The following is a 27,682-nucleotide window of genomic DNA, read 5'->3' as shown; positions in this document are numbered from 1 at the left end:
GGACATTACCCTGTGCATTGCCAGCTTAGAGCAGCTGCCCGCGAGGTTACAGCATCCATTATTCAAATACTAGGCTACAAAGCAATTATTAAAACATTTCAATAAATACACCTGGCAGCTTGTGTGGTGCCTGGATTAGAACTTTGCTTCTACAGAAAGGATAGAGAGAGAGATGGAGAGAGGGGAGGGGGATTGAGAGCTTCTCCTCCTCACAGTCCCCTTTAAACAACTTTCACAAATCAATTTTCTCTATGTGGTTCAGTTTCCTTTGACAGTTTAAACCTCAATCCAATCAGCAGTCTCTAGGGATTTCCGAATCACTAAAGATTAAAATCCCCCTCAAGCCCCAAGTGTTTTTGCTAATGCTGTGTGTTTAATAACTCCACTTGTGAGAGATTTTGCTGGAGAAAATCCGGCAGTGCGGAAACCTCCGTAAGCTATGTGCAGTTGAATTAAAAATGTGAGGCTTGGGCTGGCTTTGTCTTTGGACAACGGCGGTAAAAGGGTAGACCACGAGTCTGCAGAAGTTATCCCCAAACTGTCCTACTGGGGAGCTCCCCCCTCTTCTAACCTTGGCCTGGGCAAAGTTAATCTCCACACCAAGCAGAGGCTGGAGAAGCTATCCTCTGGGCTCCATGATCTCCTTGAATTCTCAGTCACCACAGTCACTGGACAGGCTGACTGGAGAATCTGGGAGCTGTACTCCAAACATCATCATCATCATCATCATCATCATCATCATCATCATCATCATCATCTACACGCTAGTACCGACGTTCACCTTGTGAGCATGTTTCTTACAATGCGATGGAAAGCAAGAACATCGAGGGACATTAAGGAATGGCTGGCAACGGGCAGCGCACAACGCAACAGGAGATCTGTTCAAATCGTGTTAAGAAATGAAGGTAGGAAATGTGACTGCTACAGAACCAAAGACGACATTTATTACCAGGCTGGGTCAAGCGTCCCGTTTTAAAATATATTAATCTCCTTTACAGATTGCAGCATCAAACCTAGCTTCATACAAAGGCAGACGTTCTGGCAGAAATGTAACCTTGGTCTCTGGCAGGCTGTCTCCGAATCAAATTAGCTGAACTATGCAGCGCCAGCAGGAGGGTTCCCATTGAGATCGTCATGTTGCGGCCGCTCTGCCGAGGCCAAGATCCCATGGAACTCTTGGAGGGAGGCACTGGGCCTCAGGGGTGCCCATGCAGACATTTTGCATACCCCCCTCAGCCCTTTGAAGAGGCAACTGCAGGGAGTGCTGTGACTTGAGCTCCTCCTGACTTCTCCCCACATTCGGAGAATAGGGAGGCGTGTGTGTCACACAGCCTGTCACCCACACCCTAAAACAGCCTCTTGGTTACAGGACTGGGGGTGAGGGAATGCTACCCTATTGCCAGTCTGTGGCGAAATTCAACAGCTAATCCAACTGGCTCTTGTTTATGGAACACCATTTTGTTCTTTAGCTCAGGCAGCAAAACAACGTATCCTGCCCACTGGTGCTCTCACCTTGTCACGCATCCTATGATCAGAGCCAAGGATCCTTCTTGGGTGTCCAGAACAGACGGAGGACACACAGCAGACAGCACCTTCTGGAGGAGGCGAGGAAGCTAGGCCTCTTGCCAGGTCCATCCATTTGCTCATCTTGACTAGCCACTCTCCACAGGGTGGTGGATCAGCCCTGGGATTAAGTGGGACAGACTAGGGCACCAATTAAGTAATTTAAGACCATTTAGGACTATAAAAGCAATCTTTTAAAAAGCAAAAGGCAAACACCGAGGGACTACTTTCTTTCACAATGCCCCTGAACAATTCAATGTCCAGCGCACTGGAAGCATAACCTAGATACTGACCAACAACTGTTCAATGCTGACATCGTATAAACCACCCATGGGCCACCCTGAGGTGCTGAGCTTCTGACATCTGCCCAAGGATACTGGGTGTTGTTGCCCAGCCTGTGCAGGCATGTCCTTCAACTTAAGACTTTTGACTAGAGATAACCTAGGACTTTCTGCAAGTGAAGTAGGCAAGAGAGCTGCAGGCTCTCCATAAAAAAAAAGGGCCTAAGGGGCTGCCCAACAGCAAAGGAACACAACAACAGCAGCAGCAGCAGCAGCAGCAGCAGCAGCAACAACAACAACAACAACAACAACAACACTGAACGCATGCAGGGAGGTGGTGTTGGTGGAAATCACACGTCAACAATAGAGTTAAAAGGTTGTCTACTGTGATCAATGATAAACACTCCGCTATCTCGTAGGAGGAGACATTAAGAGATTAAGGAAGTTAAGAATTAAGAAGACGGTGTGTTCTTTTCAAGCAAGATCTGTATTTTAGTGAATTAGGCGTTGATTAGGACCTGCCAGATTGATCGCAATCACCATAGCTTTTGTTCTGCCTCCAAAGACTCCTCCTGAGCCAGGCTCTGAGCTAGGGGTAGAAATCCAGTGAGATCACCTGATATACGTGGACTGTGCCCAGGCACCGCTCCTGACCCAAAATGTGATGTGTTGTTTCAGTGATTTTAACAGGAGACAAAATGAATATATAACCAGTATAATGATTTCCCAAGTGTCATGGTTGCATTTTGCTAATAAATAATTTTTTTTAAAAAAAGCATTTTCTAGAACAACCCTATACTGCTATCTTCTTACTTCAGCTAACTGAAGCTGTAAACTCAGCTAACTGGATGCATTATCCACAAGTGTGTTAAGCCGCTGCCTCCCACACAGCCTTCCTTACCAGGAACATTGCACAAAATCTAGAATTATCTGTTCAAGAACAGCTTTGTTTCCCTAGCACTGGGTAAAATGGATGCCTGCATTTTAAACCAGGAGATTCTCTGCACAGCCTTTCTATGCACATGTGACTTGCTTGTTCATTTATTTACTTTTTATGACACTGGTTTATATCCTTGACTTCCAGGGTATTTTTAAAGCAAAGCTTGAGAGCAACACATCAAAAGCCACGCTGTAGCTCATTCTTTTAAGAAACAAGCACCAACAGCATTATCGCTAGATATTTTCACAAGGACGGCATAAACACTGTTTTTTTTTCCATAATGTGTAAGGTTCACTTGTTATTGAAGAAGCATTATTCTGGAGGCAGATTAAGAGGACAGGACATTGTCTAAAAAAAGACAATGACGGGTGCAATGTCTTAATTGTTCACTACTCTTTGATCACATGGCCACCTGCTTCACTCCCAGTACATCAGCAAAAGACGTAATGGGCATCCTCAACACAAATCATCCCCAAATCACCCATAATAAAAATTAACTTACTAGATTCATCTGACAACGGTGAAAGTTTGAAGTCATCAATACACGACTAACAAAGAGCGGCTTAAGAAAGCCAGAAACATTCGTTCAAAACATATTTTCCTACCTGAGGTAGTATCACTGGTTGTTGGAATTCCTCGGCGGTCAGAAGTTGGGCGTGACGACCCCGGCATGCTCACGGGTTCGGAGCGAACAGGCTGGATCCTGAAATATAAACCACAACAGTTACTGGATCTAAATGTCAGCCCATGGAGATCAGTGTTGCTATGTTTTACGTTGCAAAAAATCGAGCTGCGGGAGATGTCTGGAACAACACCGTTGCCACACAATTTTGTCATCCCAGACAAACAGGAAGGGACTGCTGGAATCGCAGCAGTTCTCGCTACCTGTTCAGGAGCACCTCTTCTCTAAAACAGCTTATGTGGACAAGCAGAGATGGCTTGAGGGACCCTTTTGCCCTAGATAAATTTATTTTATTTATTTATTTATTGCATTTATATGCCGCCCATCTAGACATGGTCTACTCTGAGAAAAACACTGCACGAAGTGGGATGGTGGTTAGACCAAAAAAAGAGAGGGAGACCTGGGATCAAACTCCCATCTGCTCGTACAGTGAGAGAACATGACTTAGGGAGAGGGTATGTGGCTTGCATGCCAAAGGCTTCTGTATTTGCAGGCAGAATTAGGGGGGAAAGGCTCGAAACCCTCAAGAGCTGCTGCCAAGTCAATGTCAGCAATAGTCCACTGGTCTGATTAAGGCAGCTTTGCATCATTCGTGTTTTGGTATAAAGCTCACTAAGTGGTCTTGGAGGTTCATCCACTCACGTTCAGTATAGATGGAGGTGGGAACCAACTCTGCCTTGGACAGAGGGTCAGATATGGACCTAATAAATCCACAGACACATATGACACCCTCCACATATTAACAGAGTGGATAGTGAGAGTGGATTTGGACAGAATCCTTCACATGGCTGAAGAAGTCAAGAGATGAGGCAATGGGTGTGAGCAGGGGAGGTGTTTTCCCGGAAGGAGCTGTTCTCTTCAGTGGCAGCAAAGAAAGAAAGAAAGGGGAGGTGGGTCTATTCCATCCGCTCTTCTGAAATATTCCACCTGCCTTTGGTTCATTTGCTCAACTGGCAGTTGGTAGCCACTCCGTCAGACTATTCAAACCAGTTCAATCTGGTCAAACCACCTTAAGAACTGTCAGCGTAAGAACTGGCCTTTGAGCATGCTTGTTTTCCTCCTCCCTCCCCCTCTCCTTTTCCCTTTTGTGCCACTTAAATTCCAGGTTGCAACCTTAAAGGCAGGGACTGTCTTCATGAACTGCTCTGGGAACTTTTTCAGTTGAAAACAGTGCAAAGATATTATCTCAAAATCAGGCACGAGCAAAGGGAAACACACTGGATTGGGTTGGATGACAACTCCCATCAGTTCCAGCCAGCGCAGCCAACAGTGAGGAATGCTGAGAGTGTGTCTGGCCAATGAGATAGGGAGGGCTGCATTTTGCCCACACTCTAATTTACGGATGCAGCCAATACTGCAAGCCCTACCTCAGTCCTTCCTTGTGTTCAAATGTGCCCACTGATGATTGCTGGACGGACTGTTAAGATTGTACAGAAAGCATCAGTATGTAAGACCTAAGCTAAAACCAATCCCTTAGTCACCCCTATGGCAAGCCAACAATTTATTTATTACTGACTTATTTCATTTATACCCTGATGTACTCCCAGTACAGAGATCTTGAGCACCATAGGTTTAATATAGCACCTTCTGGCTTGCAAGTCATGTTTCATAGATGCGCAAGCTATGGAGCCAATCTATAGTCATCAAGGCTAACCAACAATTAGAGCCTCCTGCTTCATAATTCATTTTGTCTTCATCTGCAAGGGGATCATTTTGTCGGTTAACTATTGGCTGGCTGGGGCCCAATGGGAGGGGGAACAGGAAAGACCCTCTTTGTAAAATCCACCGATGCAGAATGCTTCCAACCTGAGACTGTTCAGGTCCAGATCATCTGTATCGAAGTCCAAGAGCGGCTGCGGGGTATCATTTGGGCCGTGTGACTGGAGCACCGAAGAACTGGAAGAGATGACAGTGGTTTGGCCTGAAGGGTGGATGGTCTTGAACTGGAACTGTGGGCCCATCCACAGGCGGCGGTGAGGCCCAGTATGGGTCACAATTTCAACCTAAGAGAGAAGCACATGAGTGACATTAAGGTGGGACTCTGACCAGCATAGGGTAGCAATGAAACCCTGAAAGATTGTCATTCAGAATTCTGTCTAGATTTACCACTTCTGCACCTGTTTCATGCAAACTCAATTATAAGCGGACTGAGAACTGAATTCAGAATCCTTAAGACCACACAGAAGATTGGTAGATCATGCTCAAAGCAGGGCTGTGCTCTTATTGGCCTCTTCTATGATGGATGACCAGGACTTAGATACCCAAGAACACTGCAGGATGTTGTCCAGTGTTGTTTTTTTGACACCTACCTTGATATGCTAGGTCACAGCCTTTTGTTTTATTTTTCCCCAAGAATTTTAAGGGATTTGCAAAAACTCACATATCTGCTATGCATGCAAAAGAGAGGAGGAGGAGGGGCACGTAGAAGGACAAAGGCTACCAAATCTAAATCGACACTGAATATGGCTTTCCAAAGTCATTTGCTTCCTCTTGGTGATGCTTCTCTAGTTGAACATATGTGTTTCCTTGGTTTAGCCATTTTCTCTTCAGATGCTGGAACTTCAATGCTCCAGGTGACTTTTGATTGTTATAGCAAGTAATTTTTCATGTTTAAAACCATCTTGCTGTTGGGTGATTCTTTTCCAGCCTGGGAGGGAACAGGATCCAGGCGGCTCAATTCTCCATCTACATTTCCCCTTCTCTTGGGGTAATGCAGGTTGTCGGCCTGACGCAAGCAGCTCTTTTGCACCCTCATGCAAATTAGGCCACGACGAAAGCATTCTGTATATTTTGAGCTTGAAACCATCAGCCACCGCAAGAGCCGAGAGGTAAACAGATGCCTCTGCCATTTCACCGAGGGTAGGAGCCAGATGTTCCCGCTCCTTCCCCTGCCCGTGTGTAGGACAAACATATTGTCTCTACTTCCCAATGACAGCATGCATTACACACTCGTCTAATTGAGAAGTGGATGCAAAGGGCAGGGTCTCTTTGCTGCATGCTGTTACTGTGATAACAACACTTCCATTGGAGAGGGGAAGAAACATACAACATTCTGTGGGCTTTAATCTGAAGTGGCTGGCTGGGGGATCGTGAGCATCTTTTGTATTCCAAGGAGATGCCACCGTTATTACTGCATAAGTAAAAATTAGGCATCCCTGAATATACCTTGAGCAGCCCCCAAGATTTCTGCAAAGGATTCCCTTTGAGGAGAAACACGATGTTCCGGTGGATTTCCCAAACTGGCTAGCTGTCAACTTTCATGTGCGTCCAGTGGCTGCAGAGATGCACTGACAATTGCAGAGAGTGTCCAGAACATCATGGTTCATGGAATTCACTGGAGTCCATCCAGGTGGAGGCTCTCCTTGGCCATAGGAATTTTACTTGGGATTTGTTACCTAATTAATATTAAACCTGGATAATTGTTATCTCTGGTCAAGGCAATATAGCTGTGATGGGTAAACTTTAGGCTGTCTGAAAATTGATTTTCTTCCCCCACCCTAAAACAAAAACTGAAGTCCATGGAAGTGGGTGTGGACAATGAAAATAAGAAGCACTCTTTTCCAGGCCAAACTCTTGGTCCTGGTCGTTCAGCATTTGTGTCCTCTTGTTTTGTTCATACCCTGCCTTTCTGCGGCTCCCACTGTTCTATATGGCCTAAAACTGACCAGTCTCCAGGATCTTAAGCAATCTCCATGCAGAGCCCCAAGTGGAACTTGAGTAATTTTATTTTAACATTAAGCAACAACTAAACAAATGCAAAGAAACAAATAAATGAACAAACAATAATAAAACAGCAATAATCTCTTTGAATATTTGGCAAACTATCAGAGAGGTTCACTTAGGGTGTGGCTGCTGTGGGGGAATGAAACAGAACGGAGAAAAAGGCGTGCTAGAGCATGTGCGATGATGTGGGTGGGTGTGAAGCCACCGAGTTCTCAGCTGTGAAAGTTTTAAAGGGGTGGCTCTGCACAGGCACAGAGCGCCTTAATTTGATATCCCATATATATAAAAACATAAACTGACCTACAGCAATAAGCTTGAAGTGCTGCTTCTGTCCTAATTTATAAACACATCTGCTTGGGAATAAGCACCCTTAAGATGTTTTTATCACAGGCATTAGATCCCCAGATTGAAAAAGGATTCCTCATCTCCCCAGGGAGACTTTGGGGAACTTGGGGTGCTCCACATGTTCTTAGGTCCCAAATACCATGAGCTCTAGACTCTAGCCAATGATCAGAGATGATGGAAACTCTACTCCAGCAACATCTGGTGGGGCTGCAAATGTCTCTGTTTGTCTCAGAGTCCAGCATAGCATCTCCCATACCTGAGAAAGCCATTCTTCATCTTCTTGCCCACTGTGGTCCGATGCTAAGCTGTCGTAGGATTCATGACGAGTGATGGGTCCTGGACTTCCAAGTGGAACCACTGTGGGACGGGGGGGGGGGAAAGAAGAGGGGTGGGATCAGGAGCGGGTAAAAGAATGGTCAGAAAGCAAGTGGCATAAAAAAATTGCAATATGGCTTTCTAAAGTAGGAAAACGCTTATGAACCATGAGTAAGTCTGACAGAGCTTGGCGGTTACTTTCCAAAAAGGAACTTGGGTGGACTCTGGGATCTGTAGTCCAACAGAGTATGTTCTCCATGTTCTGAAGAGTTGATGAGAACAATAAAAGTCTAAGAGTCCAATCAGACCAACAGCGTGTTTGTCCAGCACCATTCCCTCACAGCCAACCATGAGGTAAGCCACCTTGGCTCCTTTTAAGTAGAAGGGTGGGGTAAAAATATTTTAAATAAATAAATAAACAAGACATCCCAGTAGGAGGTACAAATGCCGAGCATGCGGGCAGCAGCTGTCTCCCCCTGTATGGCCTCGCACAGCTGCCATCAGCCTTCAGCTGGCGGATGGTCACTGATTATGAGAACTGTTGTTCTAAAAATTTGGAAAGTTATGGGTTTCTCCTGCCTCTGTACGAAATAATAGGAGTGGTCCTATTATACTTAGGCTATAATCTATCATGCGGTTCCCTCTTCCCCCCCCCTCCGATGGTATAAACACAAGCAAGTCTGAAATTTCTGCATATGTTTCTAAGATATCAGTGGTGGTCCAATGCAATGGTTCTTAACCTTTGTTACTCAGATGTTTTTGGACTGCAGCTCCCAGAAGCCTTCACCATCAGCTCTGCTGGCTGAGGTTTCTGGGAGTTGCAGTTCAAAAACACCTGAGTAACAAAGGTTAAGAACCACTGGTCCAATGGAAACTGCATTCCGCTTAGCCTGCTGTACAATCTATGATCCTTCACCCCTGGTTTTGCTGATTCAGGACCTTGGTTAAATAGGAACAGGGTATGATACAGGCTAGCCAACCTCAAAGGCGAAGAGATAAACTGCAGGATCTCTGTGAGGAAGATTTCCCACAATTCTTTGAAAAAGACAGGCCAACAAGCATATTTCAAATGGCAAATGACTTTGAGGAGTGATTTTTTTAATTGGGAAAACAATAGAGGAGAAGGAAGAAACACTCCCCATCCCACCCAAGTAGTGTAGCCTTGGTCCAAATCAAGGGGTGCCTCAAGAGATCCCACTCTCAGGAAGCCACATCACTTGTCTGCATTTCTGAAATGAAAAATAAAACTCCGAACCTGGAACTTCACATTCACTGATGAGAGGATAAAAATTTCGAAACTGTATATATGCCATCTGAAATGTTTTGAAGAAGAACAATGCTGAAAAGGGATTGCCAGGTGTGAAACGCCATGCGATCTACAACTTGTGCTCAGAAAAGGGGGGGGGGAACCAGTCTCTTTCTTAAAAATACAGTCTCTTCCAACAATGACCTCCTATATAAATGTATAACTATTTGCCTTAGACTTGTCCACAAAAGCCCACATGAAAATACAGCAGCAAGCCTTTAAGGTGCCGCAATGTTCTTGCGTTATTTCTGTTTCTTCCGTTCTTGCCTGATATGCTAGCACTAACCAACATGGCCACCTCTTCTAAAACTCATAATACTGTGTGTGTACATTTTATTTTGCTACCTAGAGAGATGTTCCTTGTTTCTGTCTGTATTATGAATAGACCAATCAGTCTAATTCATGGTACATATGAGTCATAAGCTCATTTCCCACCCTCAACAGTCTGCTATTTTTTTAAAGAAAAGACATGGAACATCTTGTTTGTTTTCATATATCTCTTTTCCCAACACACACATTTTGTGCCCCTAACACAAGAATGCTCTCATATCATTTCTACTGCATCTTAAAATTCAAAGAAGTACATGGTGTGATGTATAACCACATAGTAATTTAATTTTTTAATCATGTATTGTTTAATTTATCTTTTAATATTTAACTTACTGTGTTTTTAAATTGAGTGAATTTTAATGTTGTGAGCCACTTTGTGTCCCTTGTTGGGAGAAATGCGGCACATAAATAAAACTACTACTAATGATCCATATAGTTCGCACAGATTGGCTTACTGTAGAAAAAGAGAGAATCAATTTGGGTCTACATTTTTAAAGTGAACTGGTTAACTTAAATAATGCAGGTCAGAGTAAGTTCTCTCCTATCCTTATTCTGCAAAAGTGTCCACACAAACGCATGTCAAACCTTGAAGGATCAAATTGAAGCCTAGAACCTCTAATTTTAGAAATCAAGCAACGGTCAGAATAGGAAAGAAAAATATTCCATGTTTCTTTTTCTTTTCCATTTCTTGTGAGACTGTGCTTTAATTTCTAGTATGAAATTTTCTGCACACATCTTTTCTAGTACACTTCTTTACTATGCATATTCCCCATTGATTCAGGTCTGTTCCTCTATTTTCGTCAGCTGTGCCCTCTTAGCCGTTTTTCAAATGCACACATGACTTTGTGCATATTTTATTTCTCCAAAATACACCCTGGGCCTTGCCAAGCTGCTAGATTTTATGGCAAGACCCCTTTTGTCTCAGAAACAGCCTCATGATGCCGAGCAGAGTACAAAAGGGGTATTTCAGTAGAGGATCTTGAAACCAACGTACGCAACTCCTTTTCATCCCTAGCTCGGAACTGGCTCACGACATGGATGGCACAATAAACCAAACTAGCTCTTTGCATCTTTCAGATGGCAGCATGAAAGGGACTGCAGAGCAGCTTCAAGTAGAGCTGACAACTCCTGAGGCATCTCACTCCCTTGACAAGTGCCACTGTCAACGATACAGCGCTTGCTGCAAAGTTAAAAGGGAGGGGAAAAAAGCCTGTCCACTTGAGGAGATGCAGGAACCAAGCTAAGCTGCAGTGACAAAACCTCTCCTCAGGCAGTGTTGGGCAGGCCGCCCTTGAACACAGAGCAGTTCTTGCTGGCCTGAGGAGCCGTAACCATCAAGTTGCCTTGATGCTAATGCAACTTATTTGAAACTGCCTTGACAATTAAGTTGGCCGAGATCTTTTTGGCAGGTGGAAGCAGATGATTTACATCTCAGAAGCAGCTGCTTTGCTGAAGAGCCATACTTCATCACCGTTAAGTGAAATCTATAACTGAGCACACAGACACATGCACACACCAACATACACAGAGAGAGAGAGAGAGAGAGAGAGAGAGAGAGAGAGAGAAGGGTGTGGGACTTCCCCCCCTCTGGTTCAGGATGCTTTGGGAAATGGTGGATTTGACTAAAGCTGTGGAACATCCAGAATTAAAGAGGATGAAATGTGTGTGGGAATACGGAGAGGGGAAGCATCAAAGGGCTGTCAAAAGAAGGAAAGTCTGGGATTAGAGAATGATGGGGTCACAGAAAGAGAGGGAAGTTTCAAAGCTTGCTCCCAGCCGCATTTCTCTCGGTCATTAAAATGAGTGTCAAGAGAGCTTACAGTACGGTCAGTGCCTGTCCTACTGAGGAAAGAACCGAGGCTTCAAAGTCTGATTTCCTAAAGAGGAATGCGCTACAAAGCATGAGTCACTCTGGGCACTCTTTTTCAATGGACCCCGATCTTAAGAGATCAATGGAGGGCCTGGAGCTCGGTGGCAGACTGAAGGCTGCGTAGGCGGAAGGTCCCGTGTTCAATCTGTCACCTCCAGGGAGAAGATGTTCCAAGTCGCACATGATGTGTGAAGAGTCTGTTTTTCCCCAGTGCTTTGTAGAACAAGCGCCAAAGGAGGAGGCCACACTGGGTGAAGAAAGGCAACCCGACCTGGCGTAAGGGAGTTGCAAAGAGAGACAAGATGTTGCTGTGGTTGCAAGCAGACGGGGGAATGAGAGGCAGGTTCCAATCCCCATCCAGCTTGTTCGCAAGGTGACTGTAGGCCACAACCACGAACACTTGCTCACATGGGTGTTGCCTGGATAAATACAGTGGTGGGCGGGGAACTACCCCCTCTGCCACTCCTCTGTGGTTCCTTGAAGGGAAGGAACGGTATGAAGATCAGGCTAGGAATCCTATTATTGTTGGTGTCATTGCTAGCTAGGCTCCTATTATTGTTGGTGTCATTGCTATTACCATTCAAAAACACAAGGCACAGTCTTAGCATGTTGTTTTTAATTTTACCCATATTTCATATACGTCCTAATTTTAAATTGTGCAATGCTCTGATAGGAAGGAAGATGATGATGAAGAAAACAAATATGAAAACAAAAAAAAATACATACCTAAAAAACACAAAACAATGTAAAGATTACGAGTATACGAAACGTGCTCCCTCCAACCCCCAAGTGGTTTGTACTCCTCTGCCTTTTGCAAACCTAGTAGCTAAAAAGGGAAAGCTGGACTGTGATGGGAATTGAGGTTTTTGGTTTGGGAAGTGAGAAAGTGAACTGTACAGTCTCAAGGGGTGACAACTATAAGTGCGGCACGAAGTGCTTTTTGCCAGCCACTCCTTCCTACAAGGTATTCCGTTCCATTTTCTCTCTCTTTTTCCTTCCCTGTCCTACCCTGACCAAATGGCTCAGCATTCGACATATCTGATCCTTGTTACACGGCTGAAGCTCTTCTCTTTCCCGTCCTAGTGATTGAAAGGAATTCCAGTTTACCGTTGGGATGCCTGACGGTTTTAACTTAAGAATGAAAGAACAGCCACGGAGAACAAGACTAAAGACCTGTGTAATGGCAGCCTTGGGTCCACACAGCTGTACGACAATGTCCCAGCGAAATTATAGGTCCCCCAACAGAAAGTCATAAAGGGTCTTTTGAAGTTTTATTTTTGGGATTGGGGGAAAGGGGGATAAAAATAAAAACTCTGCTTTTTCTCAAAGAAAGCAGGATAGCATCATAAAAAAGTCAGAACAATGCCAACAATCACGTTTGGTTCCGGTCCAAGCAGAAGCATTACACGGCAGCAATTAAACAAAAGGCAGAAACTCAAACGTCTCAAAGCAGCAAATTTTGCTCGTGTTATCGGTCAATGCTCTTCCTTGCCCTCTGACGCAAGGGTACAATAGATGTTCAATTATTAATCTTTTCAGGTTTTCTATCAGCAGCTCAATGCAAGGATCTGGTTTCCTTTTCCTCTCATTACATCCCTCCCAGGAGGACAGTCACAGACAGGGTATAATTACAAAACAGACATCTCTGTGTGTTTGCTGGAAAGAGATCTTTGACATGGTGGGTTCTCAACAACCGCAGGTGCTTTGCTTCTCCCACAGAACAAATTCGACATTGTGGAGCGGAGATGAGCCCCTAGCTATCTTGTAAGGTGGCATTCCGGCAAGGATGCCAGCTCATCTCCAGGACCTGAAATGCATGCCTGTGAGCCTGCAGCACGCTGAAAGTAAGAGCTGCATCAATTTTGAGAGGAAAAACACAGAAATATAGTGGCCCTTTTTAATAAATGAGGCAACAACGTACAGAGCTTTGCCACCAACATGGAGGTGCAGTGAACCTCAGAAAGATGTAACTCAATTACACATGGGTCTTCAAAAACTTGCTTGTCTCATTCAAATTTCTAGGTGTCCACTTAAAAACTGGGCTATCCAAAATCCTCTTCATAGTCATGGAAAACAGAATGTCATCCTGTTTTCTCTACCATTCAATGATTTCCTGCATAGAGTGTTTGTTACACCTCACAGGAAAGACAATGCTATGAATCAGACAACAACGTTCTGAGGGGTATTACCAGTTTAGGCATTCTAATATCTACTTCTACAAAGGATGCTGTTTTTCATTGAGGTTTTTTGTATCCATTCAGTGCTGTTTTTGAACCATCCTTTTACTCTCTATTCAGGAATAATAAATGGATGACTCCATTGTATGCGACTCCTCTAAAGTCAGCACCCCAGAAGCTTATGGGGTGTTTTATTCCATTCCTTGTTGTCCCCTTTTGCACACGTCTCCAGTCTGCTGTAACTGCTGTTTACCACTTGGCCATTTCCGGGATCTCTCTGTAACAGACATCTTGGTATATGCCATGGGCAAAACAATTTTCTTTAATTTTTTGGTATGAGATTTGGATGAACTACACTTTGGGGGGGGGAGATCCTTTTTGAGAGAGAGAGAGAGAGAGAGAGAGATCTTTGACACAGGTGATTCCCCTGGTGGTGAGGAGAGTCTTCAGAAAGTAGCACTTTGCACCATATCTCAAAGGCTGAACAGTTCTATTCCGTGTACTCTGCTAATTGTGGTTGTGGGTACCTCTCTGCACCCAAAGTGGTGGATGCTCATCCTGGACTCCGTTAAAACTGGATGACAATCAATGGGAATGAAAATATAATGCCCATTCCGTGCATGACTAGCAATATACTGCTCATGATAGGACACCAACCTGCACAGGGTTCCATTCAAACCTAATCCTGTACAGGAATGCGATAATCTTTTGTGCACATTTTTGGCAAGAAGCATGCCTGAGATTGCCTAGAAGTCTGCAAGATTCCTGTTCCAGCTGGTCTTGTTGCAGGGAAATCTCAGGGATAGAAGGTGAAGAGAACAGTGTTTTTAAAAATAAAATAAAATATAACGGCCTTGTTGTCTGCATTCCTATCTGGACATGACCTCTACCATCATTGCGATATGTCTAAATATAAGGGACATAGTATTTGAACTTCCTATGTCTGAAGATGTGGATTTTCATTCATGAGAGTGTACGCTGAAATACATCTGTTAAAGACCATGCCATTTATCTTTAACACATGAAGCTGTTAAATTTCTTGAAACTGCAGGCCATTGCCATGGTAAGGTGCACACCAAGTTGAAATGGATGTCACAGAAATGTTGAGAGCTATACCTCTGGAGAATCACCATGGCACTAAGTGGTCTATAGGATTATGGGAGTTAAATGCCTCCCCCTCCCAAAAGCATACATTTTCAGCTTTTGTTGAAAGAAATACTGAGGTTGCTCAATATGAGTGTTTCATCAAGGGCACAAGAAGCAAGCTGGCCCATAAGGTGGAGCTTGAGGCATAGAAAAATGGAACCAAGAATTGAGCCCAAACTGAGAGACTGGGCTGGGAATGAGAACTAAGAAATAGACAGCTGCCTGGAAGGCTTTCCTGTTACAGGTATGGTTACAGACCAGAAGTCTTGTGTAGCTCTTCCTGTCCCAGATCCCAATGGTCAGTCAGGATAGGTGGAGTTTGCCTTGACGTGGAGAAGAGTTTACTGCCCTGCCACCTCTGCATATGCTCCTTGAGGCTGTTGACTCACTTTTCCCAAAGGTGGGGGGGGGATCGGTGCTACCCAGAGACAATTCCAAGTACACCTTGGTTGATCAGTCATGCACTCATGCCATTGGTATCTAAATGTGATGACACAGCTTGCCACACAGAGCAATCACGAATGAAATTCACGGTATCGGCTTCTAACTCTGCTACTTCAGGCTTCATCTATCTATGGGGAGGGGTGGAAAGTCCCTTCTTTGACACACATGTCTGGTTCATGCAGCAGGCAAGCTGTTTGGTCTGTGATTCATTATTTGATCAGGGAAACTCTGGATGGCTCTCTGCCAATGGCATGCAATGTCTTCCCACTGAAATGTTTTGGCAATGGTCTGACAATGGGTGATGTGAAGGGTTCCGTTTGTGGCACTTGGTGGTTTAAGAGAGTTCACTCCCACACATTTATCGCTCAATATAACAACCCAACATATACTGCAATCCAAACAATTCGCTAAACAGCAATTGAGATCTAGCACTATGCTTCAGTATCTGATGCCAGCAGAATAGGGACTTTTCTGTGCTTCCATTGTAACCGCCTCTGGTACCATAAGCCTGGTCTAGATGATTTATCAATCTTTTGAAGCATGCTTTACAGCACACCAGGGAGCTGCAGGATGTGCAGTGGTTGCTAATTCTGGTGGAAACAGCAGAATCCGGCAACATGAAGGCACACAACAAACACAATGCATGGGGAGATGAGTTGCATGGGGTGCAGGCCCGCCCAAGGGCTCCAAGCCATATTTAAAATCATTTGGGAATTTAGGAACAAAGTTTATACAGAAAGGTACAAATAGCCTCAGTGATGAAAGTCAGCTCGGTTAGGTGGACAGCCTTGCAACTAGTGATTCAAACATTGGCAACACATACAATCTCCTCTTGTGTTGAAGACTAAATTCAGCAGCGAGGGCCTACTGTGAAATCAGCCTGATGGGGCCATCTTTAAAGCGTTACGGAAGAGGTAACTCTTTCTATAATTCACCGACTTCAAAAGTATGTTTGACATTATTGTCGGGAAAATTATGTTAACCATGGATTACTGTTACAATCAAAGCATGTAGTGAGAAGTCAAGAGGCTTAGTAGTAAATTTTCAAAGCGGAGCGCGGGGATTTAGCCGTTTGACTCCCATTAGCGTCAGGAGGACTCGCACAGCTAAATCCTTGCACGCCGCTTTGAAAGCTGACCTCTCCGTGTTGATGGAATCCCCCTCCTCCTCCCCAAACTCTCTCCAACCACCACCGTCTTTTAAGAAGTTCCAGATGACCAAGCAAGACCAGCAAAAGAACCGTTTCAGCATGTTATTATTGTTCCGTAGGCATCTGAAAGTTATTTTAATACCCTTGCCCTCAGATCTACTTCCAGCGTTGGAGCGTTTGAAAGGTGTGTTTTGGACAGCCCTCTTGTGCTTACGACTAAGATGCAACTAACTTGGGTGCATACCAGAGCCAGAGAGGTACCTAAATTTCCACATCCGCATCAGAAGCCCCTGTTTTGGTCCAGTCCTTCAAATATATTTGGCAGCTATGAAACAAGACGGAGCGGGGACGCTAGAACCCTGGAGAGCTGCCACCTGTCCAAGAGAGTTCAACTCGATGGAGGAGAGGGAGCGGGCCCTGTTTCTACTCATTTCGCTCCATCATCCGCGTGGCAAAGGAATTATTATTTGTACTTCCTTTCAACACTTAACCTCCCTGTCTTCAGGAACAGGGCAACACCAGTCAGGTCTTAAGGAGGGAGGAGGGAAACACACTCGCACAACCTTCGCGTTTCCCCACGGAATGCAGAGGCTGACGTTTCCACTTATAGCTGCCTTTCAAGTAAAAGAGAGGTAATGCAGGCTGGCTTACAAAAAGGTTACATCAAGACATGAAAGCGCTTATCGCGGTGACCTTACCACTTAATGTAAGGAGGCCTGGGCAGCAACATGGGGCTAGATTTCCTCATAGCGAAATCACAATAAGTTGGGGTCTACAAAAAAAAAATAGAGGGAAGGGGTGGTTCAGACAGTCCATTCTGGCTTTCTCAGCCACCATTCAGAGATATTCTGAAAGTGGACGTGAATCTACTAAATAGTTTTCAGCTACCCTGTTCTTTGTCAGGGGAAGGGTTCTGAGTGGATCTGAAGTGGAAACTGCCCCTTCATTTTCAGTCACTTTCCTTTTCCAAGGTGAGCACCTCCTCCCATTGCAAAAACAGCTGTGTGCTTGGGGGTTGTTAGCCACTCTACTATCTATGCCAACTGATCCATGTGACTGCAATAACATCACCGATACTATGTCATAACACAATACTATCACAAATTCCCAAGTGGAAAAAACATAGGTAAACTTGTTACTTTGCTTCAAAGTTAATTTCTTTCTTTCTTTCTTTCTTTCTTTCTTTCTTTTTTTTTTTTTTTTTTTTTTTTGCATTCTTATTTCACCCAACTAGTATGGCCAGGTCACTTCTGACTTATGGGAAACTTAATATGGTTTTCGAGATCTCAAATATTCAAAGGATAGTTTGCCATCCACTCCCTCCCCAATGATTTTCTATCATGAAGCAGGGATTCGAATCCAGATCTCCCGAGTCCTAGTTTCACACAATAGTACAATATACTACCTAGCTACCTACCTGATTTACAGTATATCCTGACTTTTTTTCCCAAATTGTGGAATCAGAGCAGCATATTCTGAATGATAAATATTCCTTTTAAATGCACTATATGCTGCTTCTACTTATTGTTGCATTTTTAATGTTTTGTATACTGTACTGGCTTGAGAATTCTGGTGACTAGATGGTCTAAACATGCAAATAATAAATACAGAGATAAACCCCATTCTTTAGTTCTGATGCAGTGTAAGGCTTTCTTATACAGAAGAACTGGGATTTAATTGAGAAAGAAACAAGTTAGGCTTTCAATTAGCTCACAACCAACTGATAAGACATTTTGACAAGGATGCTGCTTGGCTTAATGACTTTGCCAGGAAGAGAACACCATGCTAGCTTGAGGCAACATTTCACAATAAGCAAAAGTCAACACAACATCAAGAGGGTGAGTGGAGAAAATATGAATATTTAACTTGCCAGTTGGACAACAGCACAAGGTGATATTGTGTGCACATTGCGCCAAGGGTTGGTCTTCAAAGACTCTATGGGTTCTAGAGCAAAATGAGACTTTACACTCAACATGTGTTAAGCTCAATACACCAGCACATCATGAATTCCTACATGCTCCATGGGCACTGTTGGCCATGGGTGGTAGATGGAGAAGCCCAGATGGAAAAGGGTACCTAAAACAGCATCCCTCAAAACAAGACCTCTCAGATGTCTTGGCCTACAACTCTCATCACCCGAGCCAGTATACTAGTGGGAATCATTCACCAACACATCTGGACAACAGCTTGCAGGAGGCTGAGTGAAACTCTAGGTCTAGGGAGACATTGCTGCTGTTTATTTTTCAATTACTGAGATTTATTACTAACCTTATAAAACAAATCCCCGAGGTATTATGCAGATACTAATGTAAAATTAAACAGCCTACAACAATAATCTAATGCACAGATTAGGTAACTGAATTCCCTATGTCCTTGGTGCTGTTTCCCTATCCTATGGAGTGCTGCTTTCTAGATTTGCCTTCCTCGGCTTGAGGCCCTCCAGATGTTTCAGACAAGAGTGTGCTCTTTTACTTTTTTTGAATCCCACTCCCAAAATTCCAGAAGCAGAATTCTGAAAGTTTCAGCCCACAAACACATACTTAAGGACAGCTAATAGCACAGGCCAGAGGAGGCCACACACTTTCGGAAGCAGGTGAGCAAATTGTAGCTTTCTTTGCTGGCTGAAATTCCCAAAATTCTGCTTGTGGAATTCTTGGGGAATTTTGGGACTTGGGAGTCTGAAAGAAAGGATCCACATCCCTTATATATCAGATTTACGGCCAGACCAGTCAATGTGGAAAAATAAGATCACAAATGGAAAAAAAGCTTGAAACATTTGTACAGTGGAATGTGATCTTCTGTCTTAACACAGCAAGGAGACGTGGGTTTTTCTTTTCTTTTCTTTTCTACCATTTCAAAATCAATCACACCCATCCTGCCTTGAAGGTCTCCCCACAGAGATTTCATTGTGAAGATCTGCCAGGTAAGCTTACCAGAAAATGCTACAGAAAAGTCCAGAGGGAATGGGAAGGCTGTTTGTTTGTTTGTTTTAACGAAATCTATATTTATATCATTATATTTCCAACGGTCGAGGGCAGCTGTAATTAATGGATTTCTCTCCTTCCCTTAATGCACTCATTTGTCAATTCAAAAAAGAACACACACAACAGCCAATCAATTTTGATGTATTTAGTAAGCAATTTGTCAAAGAATGCTGTACACCAGTTAATATATTAATTCTTGCCATCCTCCTAATTTCTGTAGGCCCCCTCCATAAATATATATATTTATGTTATATTATATTTTCTGACCAAGAAGATAGGAATGCCCGTAAACTAAAGGTGCTCTCTCCTTCTGACACAATTCTGGGAAACTGAAGCTAAAAAACAAGAACCCAGAAATTAATGCACAATCTACAAAAGGCTGCAATTCTTTCCATGTATTATTGTGGGATGGATGGTATGTTTCTGAGCCCAATCTTAGGTACAGGTTTTGTCCTACATAGCCATAAATGGTCTTGAGCTCAAGATGCTCAGGAAACAACTTCTCTGATCCTTCACAAGCTTTTGAGACCCAGCAGTTAAGTCCTGACATAATCTTTTTTGTATTCCAGTTTGGTTTCCTCCAAAATATGGTTGGGGAATCTCGTGAACCGGGCACCATGCTTCAGAAATGACTTGACCAGGACAGACTACTGTGAAACTATTACTGTTAGCCCAAATGGAGAATGATTTAGGTTTTTTTAAAAAAACTGCTGTTTCACACTGCTGGCTCATATCTTCCTTGTGATTAACCAGGCATACCGAGGTACAAAATATGTTGGCTTCAAGATTCTGGGAAGCTGTCATCCAAAACTGTAACCTTGCCAAGTTTTTCTTACGTTTCTGAAGCCTCACCTTACCTAGACCTGGGCTAGATACAATAGCCTTTCGCATAAATGCTTAGAAGAGGTCAAAAAGCCCAGGTAAGTTACATTCCTTCATGTTTTAACAGCAGGCGTCACTGGTCACTCCCCTATCCTCTTTAAGGCTTTTGAACACTTGCGCCATCCAGATAACCTGAAGACACTCCTTGTTCCCTTTTCTCTGCCAAAATCTCTTGCAACCATCATTTTGCATTTATTTTCACCATCACCCCCCAAAACAAGATCCTCTTTTTCACTAAACGCCGCTGAAATTCACACCCAAGGAAATTTGGGACGAAATAGCAAGGGCAGAGTTAGGAACACTGAAACAAAATTAAGATTCACTCCCCCCCCCCCAACGGCCAAAGGAAGACGTTGCCTGGTGGGCTCTGAACGGCTCTAAAAGAGATGAAAGGGTTTGGCATCAAGCTGTATATTTATAAACCTTTTTCTTCCCAAAGTATACCCTTCGACCGGACCCTCAGACAGTTCATTGTTGCGTCTGTCGTCTGACAGAGGGGTATCTTCTGTTAGAAAAGCACACAGAGTATTTCTTCAATGACCCTGGGGGGGCCAAAGGTCACTTATTATAAATGGATAATGAGACCTAATGCAGTGTTCTAAGCCTGGACAAAGAAAGGGCTTATCCTAGCCCCTTGCGGCTCCGACCATTCAGGCTTTTATTCCTCTCCTTCTCCCCCTTCCCCACGACCGCCATCCTCCCTGCCCCACCGCCACCCACTTAATGGAGCCAAACAGTTGGCAGAAATGCTATACAGAGGTCTGAAACAGAGAGAAAACGGCGGCATTCTGAACACTGATAGACAGATACAAATCACGACCCTGAAATGGCGCCAGAATCCCTTTTACCGCTCACACGGCAGACAGCCGTGGTCATTCACCCCCCCACTTCCCATTTAGCCGTTTGCTGGCAATTAAACATACTGACGGAAGCGATAGCGCATCAAACCGCAGGCCGCCACGGCTAATGTGAGACCATTACATTGCTGCTGCAGGTAAGCAGAGCGTTTGTGTTTTAACAGATATTTCCCTGGGGGTGGGGAGACAAAGAAGCCAATTCAGGTAGGGTTGCCCCCCCCCACCCGTGGCTTCTGCCATCTTCTTGTATTTAATGGAATCTAATTGCCCTAGCATTTTATAATGCAGTACAATATACTTCTGAAGAGTGTATCTCAAGGTCTTGCCTTCTTGTTTTTGCTTTTCTACGAGAGCCAGATCAACTTTGCTTTGTTTTTCTGGTTTTGTTTTCTTTTTAAACCAAAACCTAAGGCTATTTTGAAATGACAGTGTTATAAAATTAGAGCACAGCATATCAAGTTGTCTGCACCCCATTTGTGACAATGATGTCATTCACACAAAATGTATGACAGTAAGGAAGAGAAGGCAAAACTATGAGGGGAGAAGCCTGAAAAATTTCTAGACTCTGCCTATCCTCTGATTAATTCTGGATTGCACCTAGAGTCCGTTTGTGAACACAGGCCAGTTTGAACGGGAATTGTTTTGGCCTTCCTTCTATCCACTGGTAACCATGGGAACTGTACTTCCCGTGAACATGGCTGGGATCATGTCCGAAAACTGAGCCCCGGAGTTGTTGTGAGGCCTTCCCATGCCTATTGCCCTCCTCTTGTCTATCAGGATGGCGGCAATTGTGTAGGGAGAGGATCTGGCATCGGGAACCAGCAAGGAACACAGCTGGGCCTATAGATTTGGAAGACATTCAATTTTAAGTTGGCTTAATTTCAAACCACCAAGTGACATTCAGTTGATCACTCTAATTAACCTGGTTTAACTGGATACCATCCAAATCAAAGGGAGAGGAATCCTCCGATCACTACAAATGACAAAAGGATACATGCTGGTTAATACCGGCACTGTGGTTGTATTCGATGGAGTTCAGTGGCCCAAGCAAACAGGTACATCACTTCAGATTTAAGGGTGGGGGCAAGGTTATTGGCAAACTGAACTGCATACTTCCAGCTATACTCAAGATTAGATTACAAAACAACAGCAGTAACAGCCCTGTACTTTGAAGGGGTTGCGCTAAGCCTGAAGAAGTGGAATTTTCTCGACAAAAGCTTGCAGTTTGTTTGATTTTTTTAGTGGTCCAATAAAAGGTATCACTCACTCCTTGCATTTGTGTAATCTTGGGGACCACACGGCCTTTTCCTTGTATTTTAAGACTGTGTGTTCTAGTTACTGGCTTTTGGTTTGTTGTTTCACTCTGTTGGTATCTCACCATAGCTGCAGCTATGTTATCAGACCGGGCCTTTTATTGTTTCTTTGGTTTTTTTATACTTGTGCTTTTGCCATGCAGAGGCTCATTGAATTGAGTCTCCAGTATCATCCAGTGTGGAGGAAATCACCAAGACAACCCAAGATATAGAAGCTTTTGAAGAATAATCACATGTGGACGAAAGCTATCATTGCAATGGGAGAAGAATAAATGAACAAGAAAAGGACGGACAGCAGCACCAAAGGCTTGTGGATGCCTCTTTACTTAGCCATAGCTGTTTCTATGTCCACTGAATAGACACTGGCACAACAGGAACGCCATTTGCAGCAACAAAAGTGAACCATGTCCAGCTTTGAAGCTGATGGTCCAAGAAAAAGAAGGACAATGTAGGGAAGAGCTTCCAACCACCGCTGGGCCTTTTGTGTCCTCATGTCTTCTTATTCAGATCACTGCACTGGGACCACGTTGGCCTAAAGCTTCAACTTTGGAAGGAAAGCCATGGATCAAAATGAGGAGACCCTCTGGATTATACATTGATCCTCCTTGAGGCAAGAGAAAGGAGGAAAGGCAGGGGGATCCAGAACTCAGGCTGATTCTGTCATCCCTTCTCAGGACAACCCACTGGCTTCAGCCCACTGCAAGATAGTTGAAAAGGAGGACCCACCCCAAAAACCCCTTTGCTACTCTCATCTTAATTTTACGTGGTCTCAGATCTGCTGAGCTCGTACTCCATTTACTAGATCCTGAAGCTTAAGACATTTCCCCAAGCAGAGATTGTCACCTTTAATCCACCTTAGACAAGGAAAGGGAAATAACAATAGAGCTGTATTGACTATTTCCATACTATTTCCATAGTAGGCCGACTTCTCCTTCTAGACTTCTGTCCTCACTCCTCCCCAGCCCCCATCAACCTGCTCCATATAAACATTTGATTTTCTTTATGATTATTATTTTCTTTCTCCCCTTTGCAGCAAAATTAGCCTTCTTCCCCATAGCAACGTGCACCAGATAGCACCAAAGACGTCTGCCAATACATGAGAAATAAACCCGGGGAGGCCTGCCATCAACTGAGCCGATTGGATTAAGCGCTTCCACTTTGCTGCCTGGGATCTAGCGATATTAAATTAGAGTCTCCACTTCTTCGGTTTTCACGCACAAATTAGTGTCTGAGGGAGCCAAATGAAAGTTGTGCGTCTCAAGCCAAGAATTCCCAAGAGATTTAAAAGAAGATGCACACACATGCAGGCACATAACACACAGCAGTCCTCTGAAGGGCAAGATTGGGACTTTCAAAATGACCTCATTGGCAAAATGCTAATGTTTACAGTAAACCGGAAGGCCCTATAAATGCGGAGGGAAAACTGGATTATAAATTTGGCCTAACTGAAGCAAACATATATCAAAACTGTTTGATCATCCTCATTAGTCTTATCCTCAATTATTTGAGGGAGTGCCTCAATCTGTGTGATGAACTGCCCATCAGGAAGCTTAAGAGGACCTCCAATGTCTTGCTGATCCACAGAATTACAGACAATTCAGAAAGAGATCATTAAGCTCCTGTCAGATTTGGACTTCAGTTGCATTTTCTGATCTTTCTGGAGAATTCTGGAACCTCTGGGAACAGTGAGTTGGGCACCGTGGCTACCTTGTCTTCCTGGGGTAGCTTAAAATCTTCAGTTACCTTTGCATGCTTTTTAGGGACTGCAATATATTGAGTCTTTTCATCATATACATCATGACAGGGATGGGCAAAGCACAGGCTTCCAGACATGGCTGGATTGGAAGTTCCGTCAGCCGTAGCTGCAGCAGACAATGGCAGGGAATGCTGGGGCTTGTAGTCCATTTAGAAGCCCACGCTTTGTCTGCCTTTGCATTGTAAGTTTGTTTTAAAACAACCATAATTTTTTGGGTGTGTGTGTGTGTCTTGTTATGTACTCAAGTGTGCTCTAAGAAATGATGTTGCTGTTTCTTTCTTCAACACCAGCATCCCCCTGGGGTGGTTTGGGTGATCTCCTTTTTCTGAAACACTTTGCAACATTGAGCGAACCCTTTTCTTTTCTTTGGCTTGCTCTGATCCTCTGCTCTGATCAGATTATTTGATGGTCTAGTCCACTCTGACTGGCTGCCGTTCTTCAAACCCTGAGGCAGAATCATAGAATAACTGCGTTGGAAGAGGCCTATAAGGCCATTGAGTCCAGCACCCGATTCGATGTAAGAATCCAAGTTAAAGCAGATCTGACACAGGGTTGCCCCATCCTGTCTCGTCCTTCTTAGCCAGAGATGATAGTGGACTGAGCACGGGTACCTCCCGCATGCAAAGAGGGCGATTTGCTCCTGAGCTATGGTACTTTTCTTGATTTATTTTCTGAATTTCCAGAAAGCAAGCAACCTGAATACAACCATCGTTTTCAGCTGTGTTTACCGAAAGCAAAGTCCAGAGTTGAAAAAGTCCGAGAACTACAGCATTCCAATCTGTGGGCATCAAAATCCGTGGGCGTGCAGTTACTTTCAGCTTCCAACAGAACTTCCAAAGTTTGTGTGTGTTTATTTTCTATCCTGTCTTCTGACGGGAATGTATAATTGTTCTCTCACACACATATTCCAAACTGACACAACCCCACAGTATGGAATTATCCCTTCAGGTGCTGTGGACTTTGCCAACCTGGCTCATGTGGCAGAATAATGGGAACTGCTGTCCATCAGCATCTGAAGGGCCAAATGTTCCCCAGGCCAGTCTTAGTCTCCTGGCTGATGAACTGGCCCGTGCTAGTCTTTCTATAGAGTTGGCTATGACTTGAGTTGCAAAACTCTATTGTTGACCTCATGAGAAACAGAAACAAGGGTATCGGACGCAACCACACAGCGCTGGTGAGGAGAGGAACTATAAGAGCAAGCATTCAGTCGGACCTCCTGTGATGCTGAGTTGAGACACCCGCAGCTGCCCAACAATGCCAATATGCTGAAGGACCGGGGGGTGGGTGGGTAGGAAGCAACATCCAGAATAAATGACATTAATGACATAATGAGGTGCCATTAAAGGACACCTAAACACAGAGAAAAAAGAAGCAGGAATAATTTCTGTTGGCATGACCCTCTGATACAGCTCCTCTTATTTATTCTGAAGTGGCTTATGAAAGAGTGCTTCTTTGCATTCTCTTTTCCAAGAGTGATAATTCAACCGTATGTCATAGTTGTCCCAATATAATTACAATCTACCTGATGCCATCAATGTCTGAGTTCCTCCTAATTGGCAGATCTGAGCAAAACAAACCCACATGCCACTGATGTATACATGTGCACTGATTTTTTATAAGATGCCCTAGGTTCCTTAGACACAAAGTGTTTTATACTCCGCCCACCCCCACTCGCACATACTTTATTTGAATTCCATGCCATTTTCCTGCTCATTTCCCTGATTTGCCAGACATCCAAAGCTGAACAGCTGCCATAGCAACAGTTCCAGGACTGGAGGTTTTGCTCCCTGACACCCAGCTGTTGCCCCTTCAAAAGGGGGACGTCAAAGTTACTCACAGCCAACGAGAAGATACTGGTAGCACTGCACGGAATCTGCAGCGAGCAGCAGCGGATGGTTCAAGTTAAAGGGTGGCTGCAGTTCATTCCACTGGGGAGTTCTGCGAAAACAACACGAGCATATTAATATTTAAGTTTCAAGAAGGGGAAAATCAGCATCTGTGTCATCGCATCCTGATTATTTATGCAAGAAAGTGCCGTGTTTATAATTATTTCAAGTCACTTGCTACAAGGGTAGAATATTCCACAGACAGATGGAGAGAGGGGAAATGAGCAGTGTGATCCTATGCAAGCTGTGATAATCACGCAGACACACACACACACACACACACACACACACACACACACACAGAGAGAGAGAGAGAGAGAGAGAGAGAGAGGGAGGGAGGGATGCGGGTTTGCTGTGCACACATTCTCCACATCATATGATGTTCAGGCCTGACACATTTCCACCAAGGGAGCACTGGTGTCCTGCCAAACTGGAGATGCCTCCGACTAGTGTCTGATTTGCGAAAACTAAGTTGTATAAAGTTGCAGGACATCGATCTGGCTTGAATCTGCAATCCCATTACAAGTGGCTCCTTTTGACCATCATGGCCCTGAAAAGACGGCATGTTCGTTATTTTAATGAGGGCTGGCCGCTCGTCAGTCACTTGGTAAATCACGTATTGATCACTTCGGGCCCAGAATGAGCCAGCATTGAAGAAGACTGGAGAGTACCAAAAATAAAACGGAATAAAAATCAATGGAGAAATATTTCAAAATGTCAAAAGCACTGACAATATTTTATCAGCGGATCCCTCTTCATTTTAATTCTGTAACTTAGACTTCATTTCTCGAAACAGCCTTCAGAACACACCAACTTGGGGTATGAGTGTAGGACAGCTGGTCTAGTCACTCTCACTGTATGTCACTGAAGACCAAATAGGAAACTCTCCAGTCTGATCTGGCCCACGGGACCTCTCTGTGGAGCCATCCAGTCTTCCTTCCTCCTTCATTTCCCCCCCCCCCCTCTACTGGAACAGGGCAAAAAATTGCAGATACGGTACTTCAATATGCTATCCAAGTGACACTGACTTGGAAGCAAATCTCACTGAGGTCAGAAAGACTTATTTCCAAGGAGAGATGTAAGGATTCAACTGTCACCCTCTTTGCACAGAGTTTAGCTAATCCATCAATGGGATATGCTTCGTTTTTAGATCGCCACTCCCAGACTCCCACAGTTAACACGAGCATACTAACTGCAGTCTGAAAAAGGAAAGATTTCCCATTTTTAAGCTTTCCTCCGTGCACAGATGCTCACTGAACAAACACAATATATACACACTACCTGGTAGAGAATCCAGAGTCTGATCCTGAGCCTACTACATACACAGATTCAAACATCTGGATTCCTAGCTCTGAATGGAACTCCAATCTAGGGGAGCGTGGCTGATGAAAGGAGGTGGGGGGGCAGGGGAAGGGAAGCAGTCACAAGTTTTGTCTTTTCACTCCTTCCCTGAAGACGTGAGTTCCCACCTTTTCTGGAAAAAAAACTACTCTGAGGCATCAGGGGCCCTTCTCTGGAACAGCAAAGGAGGTTGCAGGAGCAAGGGAGAAATCAGCCACTATGGCCTTTCCACCAAGGAGAGCATTCTGAGGGGAGCCCTGTTCAGATAATGCGTCCTGAGACAGTAGGGAGGAACCTGGATCTAGGTCTATACATATTGTGATATTGTGGGAGCATCAGACAGGCAATGATGTTTTGAAGTTGGAGATGGAGTAGGTGTTTTTTCTGGATA

At 44.1% G+C, this 27,682-nt stretch overlaps 1 protein-coding gene across 5 annotated transcripts in view; it reads right to left on the bottom strand.

Moving 5' to 3' along the window:
* BCAS3 (BCAS3 microtubule associated cell migration factor) overlaps positions 1-27,682 on the bottom strand; it is a 410,844-nt gene that overhangs the window by 203,592 nt on the left and 179,570 nt on the right. For all 5 annotated transcript variants that reach the window (XM_072978539.2, XM_072978537.2, XM_072978538.2 and 2 more), the window contains 4 exons: positions 25,902-26,002; positions 7,791-7,891; positions 5,273-5,469; positions 3,390-3,487 (listed from right to left, as the gene is read on the bottom strand). In XM_072978539.2, coding sequence (XP_072834640.2) covers positions 3,390-3,487; positions 5,273-5,469; positions 7,791-7,891; positions 25,902-26,002 — 497 coding nt within the window. The remainder of the gene's footprint in view (positions 1-3,389; positions 3,488-5,272; positions 5,470-7,790; positions 7,892-25,901; positions 26,003-27,682) is intronic.

Source organism: Pogona vitticeps, chromosome 7 (genome assembly GCF_051106095.1).
Source record: "Pogona vitticeps strain Pit_001003342236 chromosome 7, PviZW2.1, whole genome shotgun sequence".
In the NCBI taxonomy this organism is placed as follows: Eukaryota; Metazoa; Chordata; class Lepidosauria; order Squamata; family Agamidae; genus Pogona; species Pogona vitticeps.
Note: the sequence above shows the minus strand (reverse complement) of the source record. Positions and strands in the feature narration are given on the sequence as shown.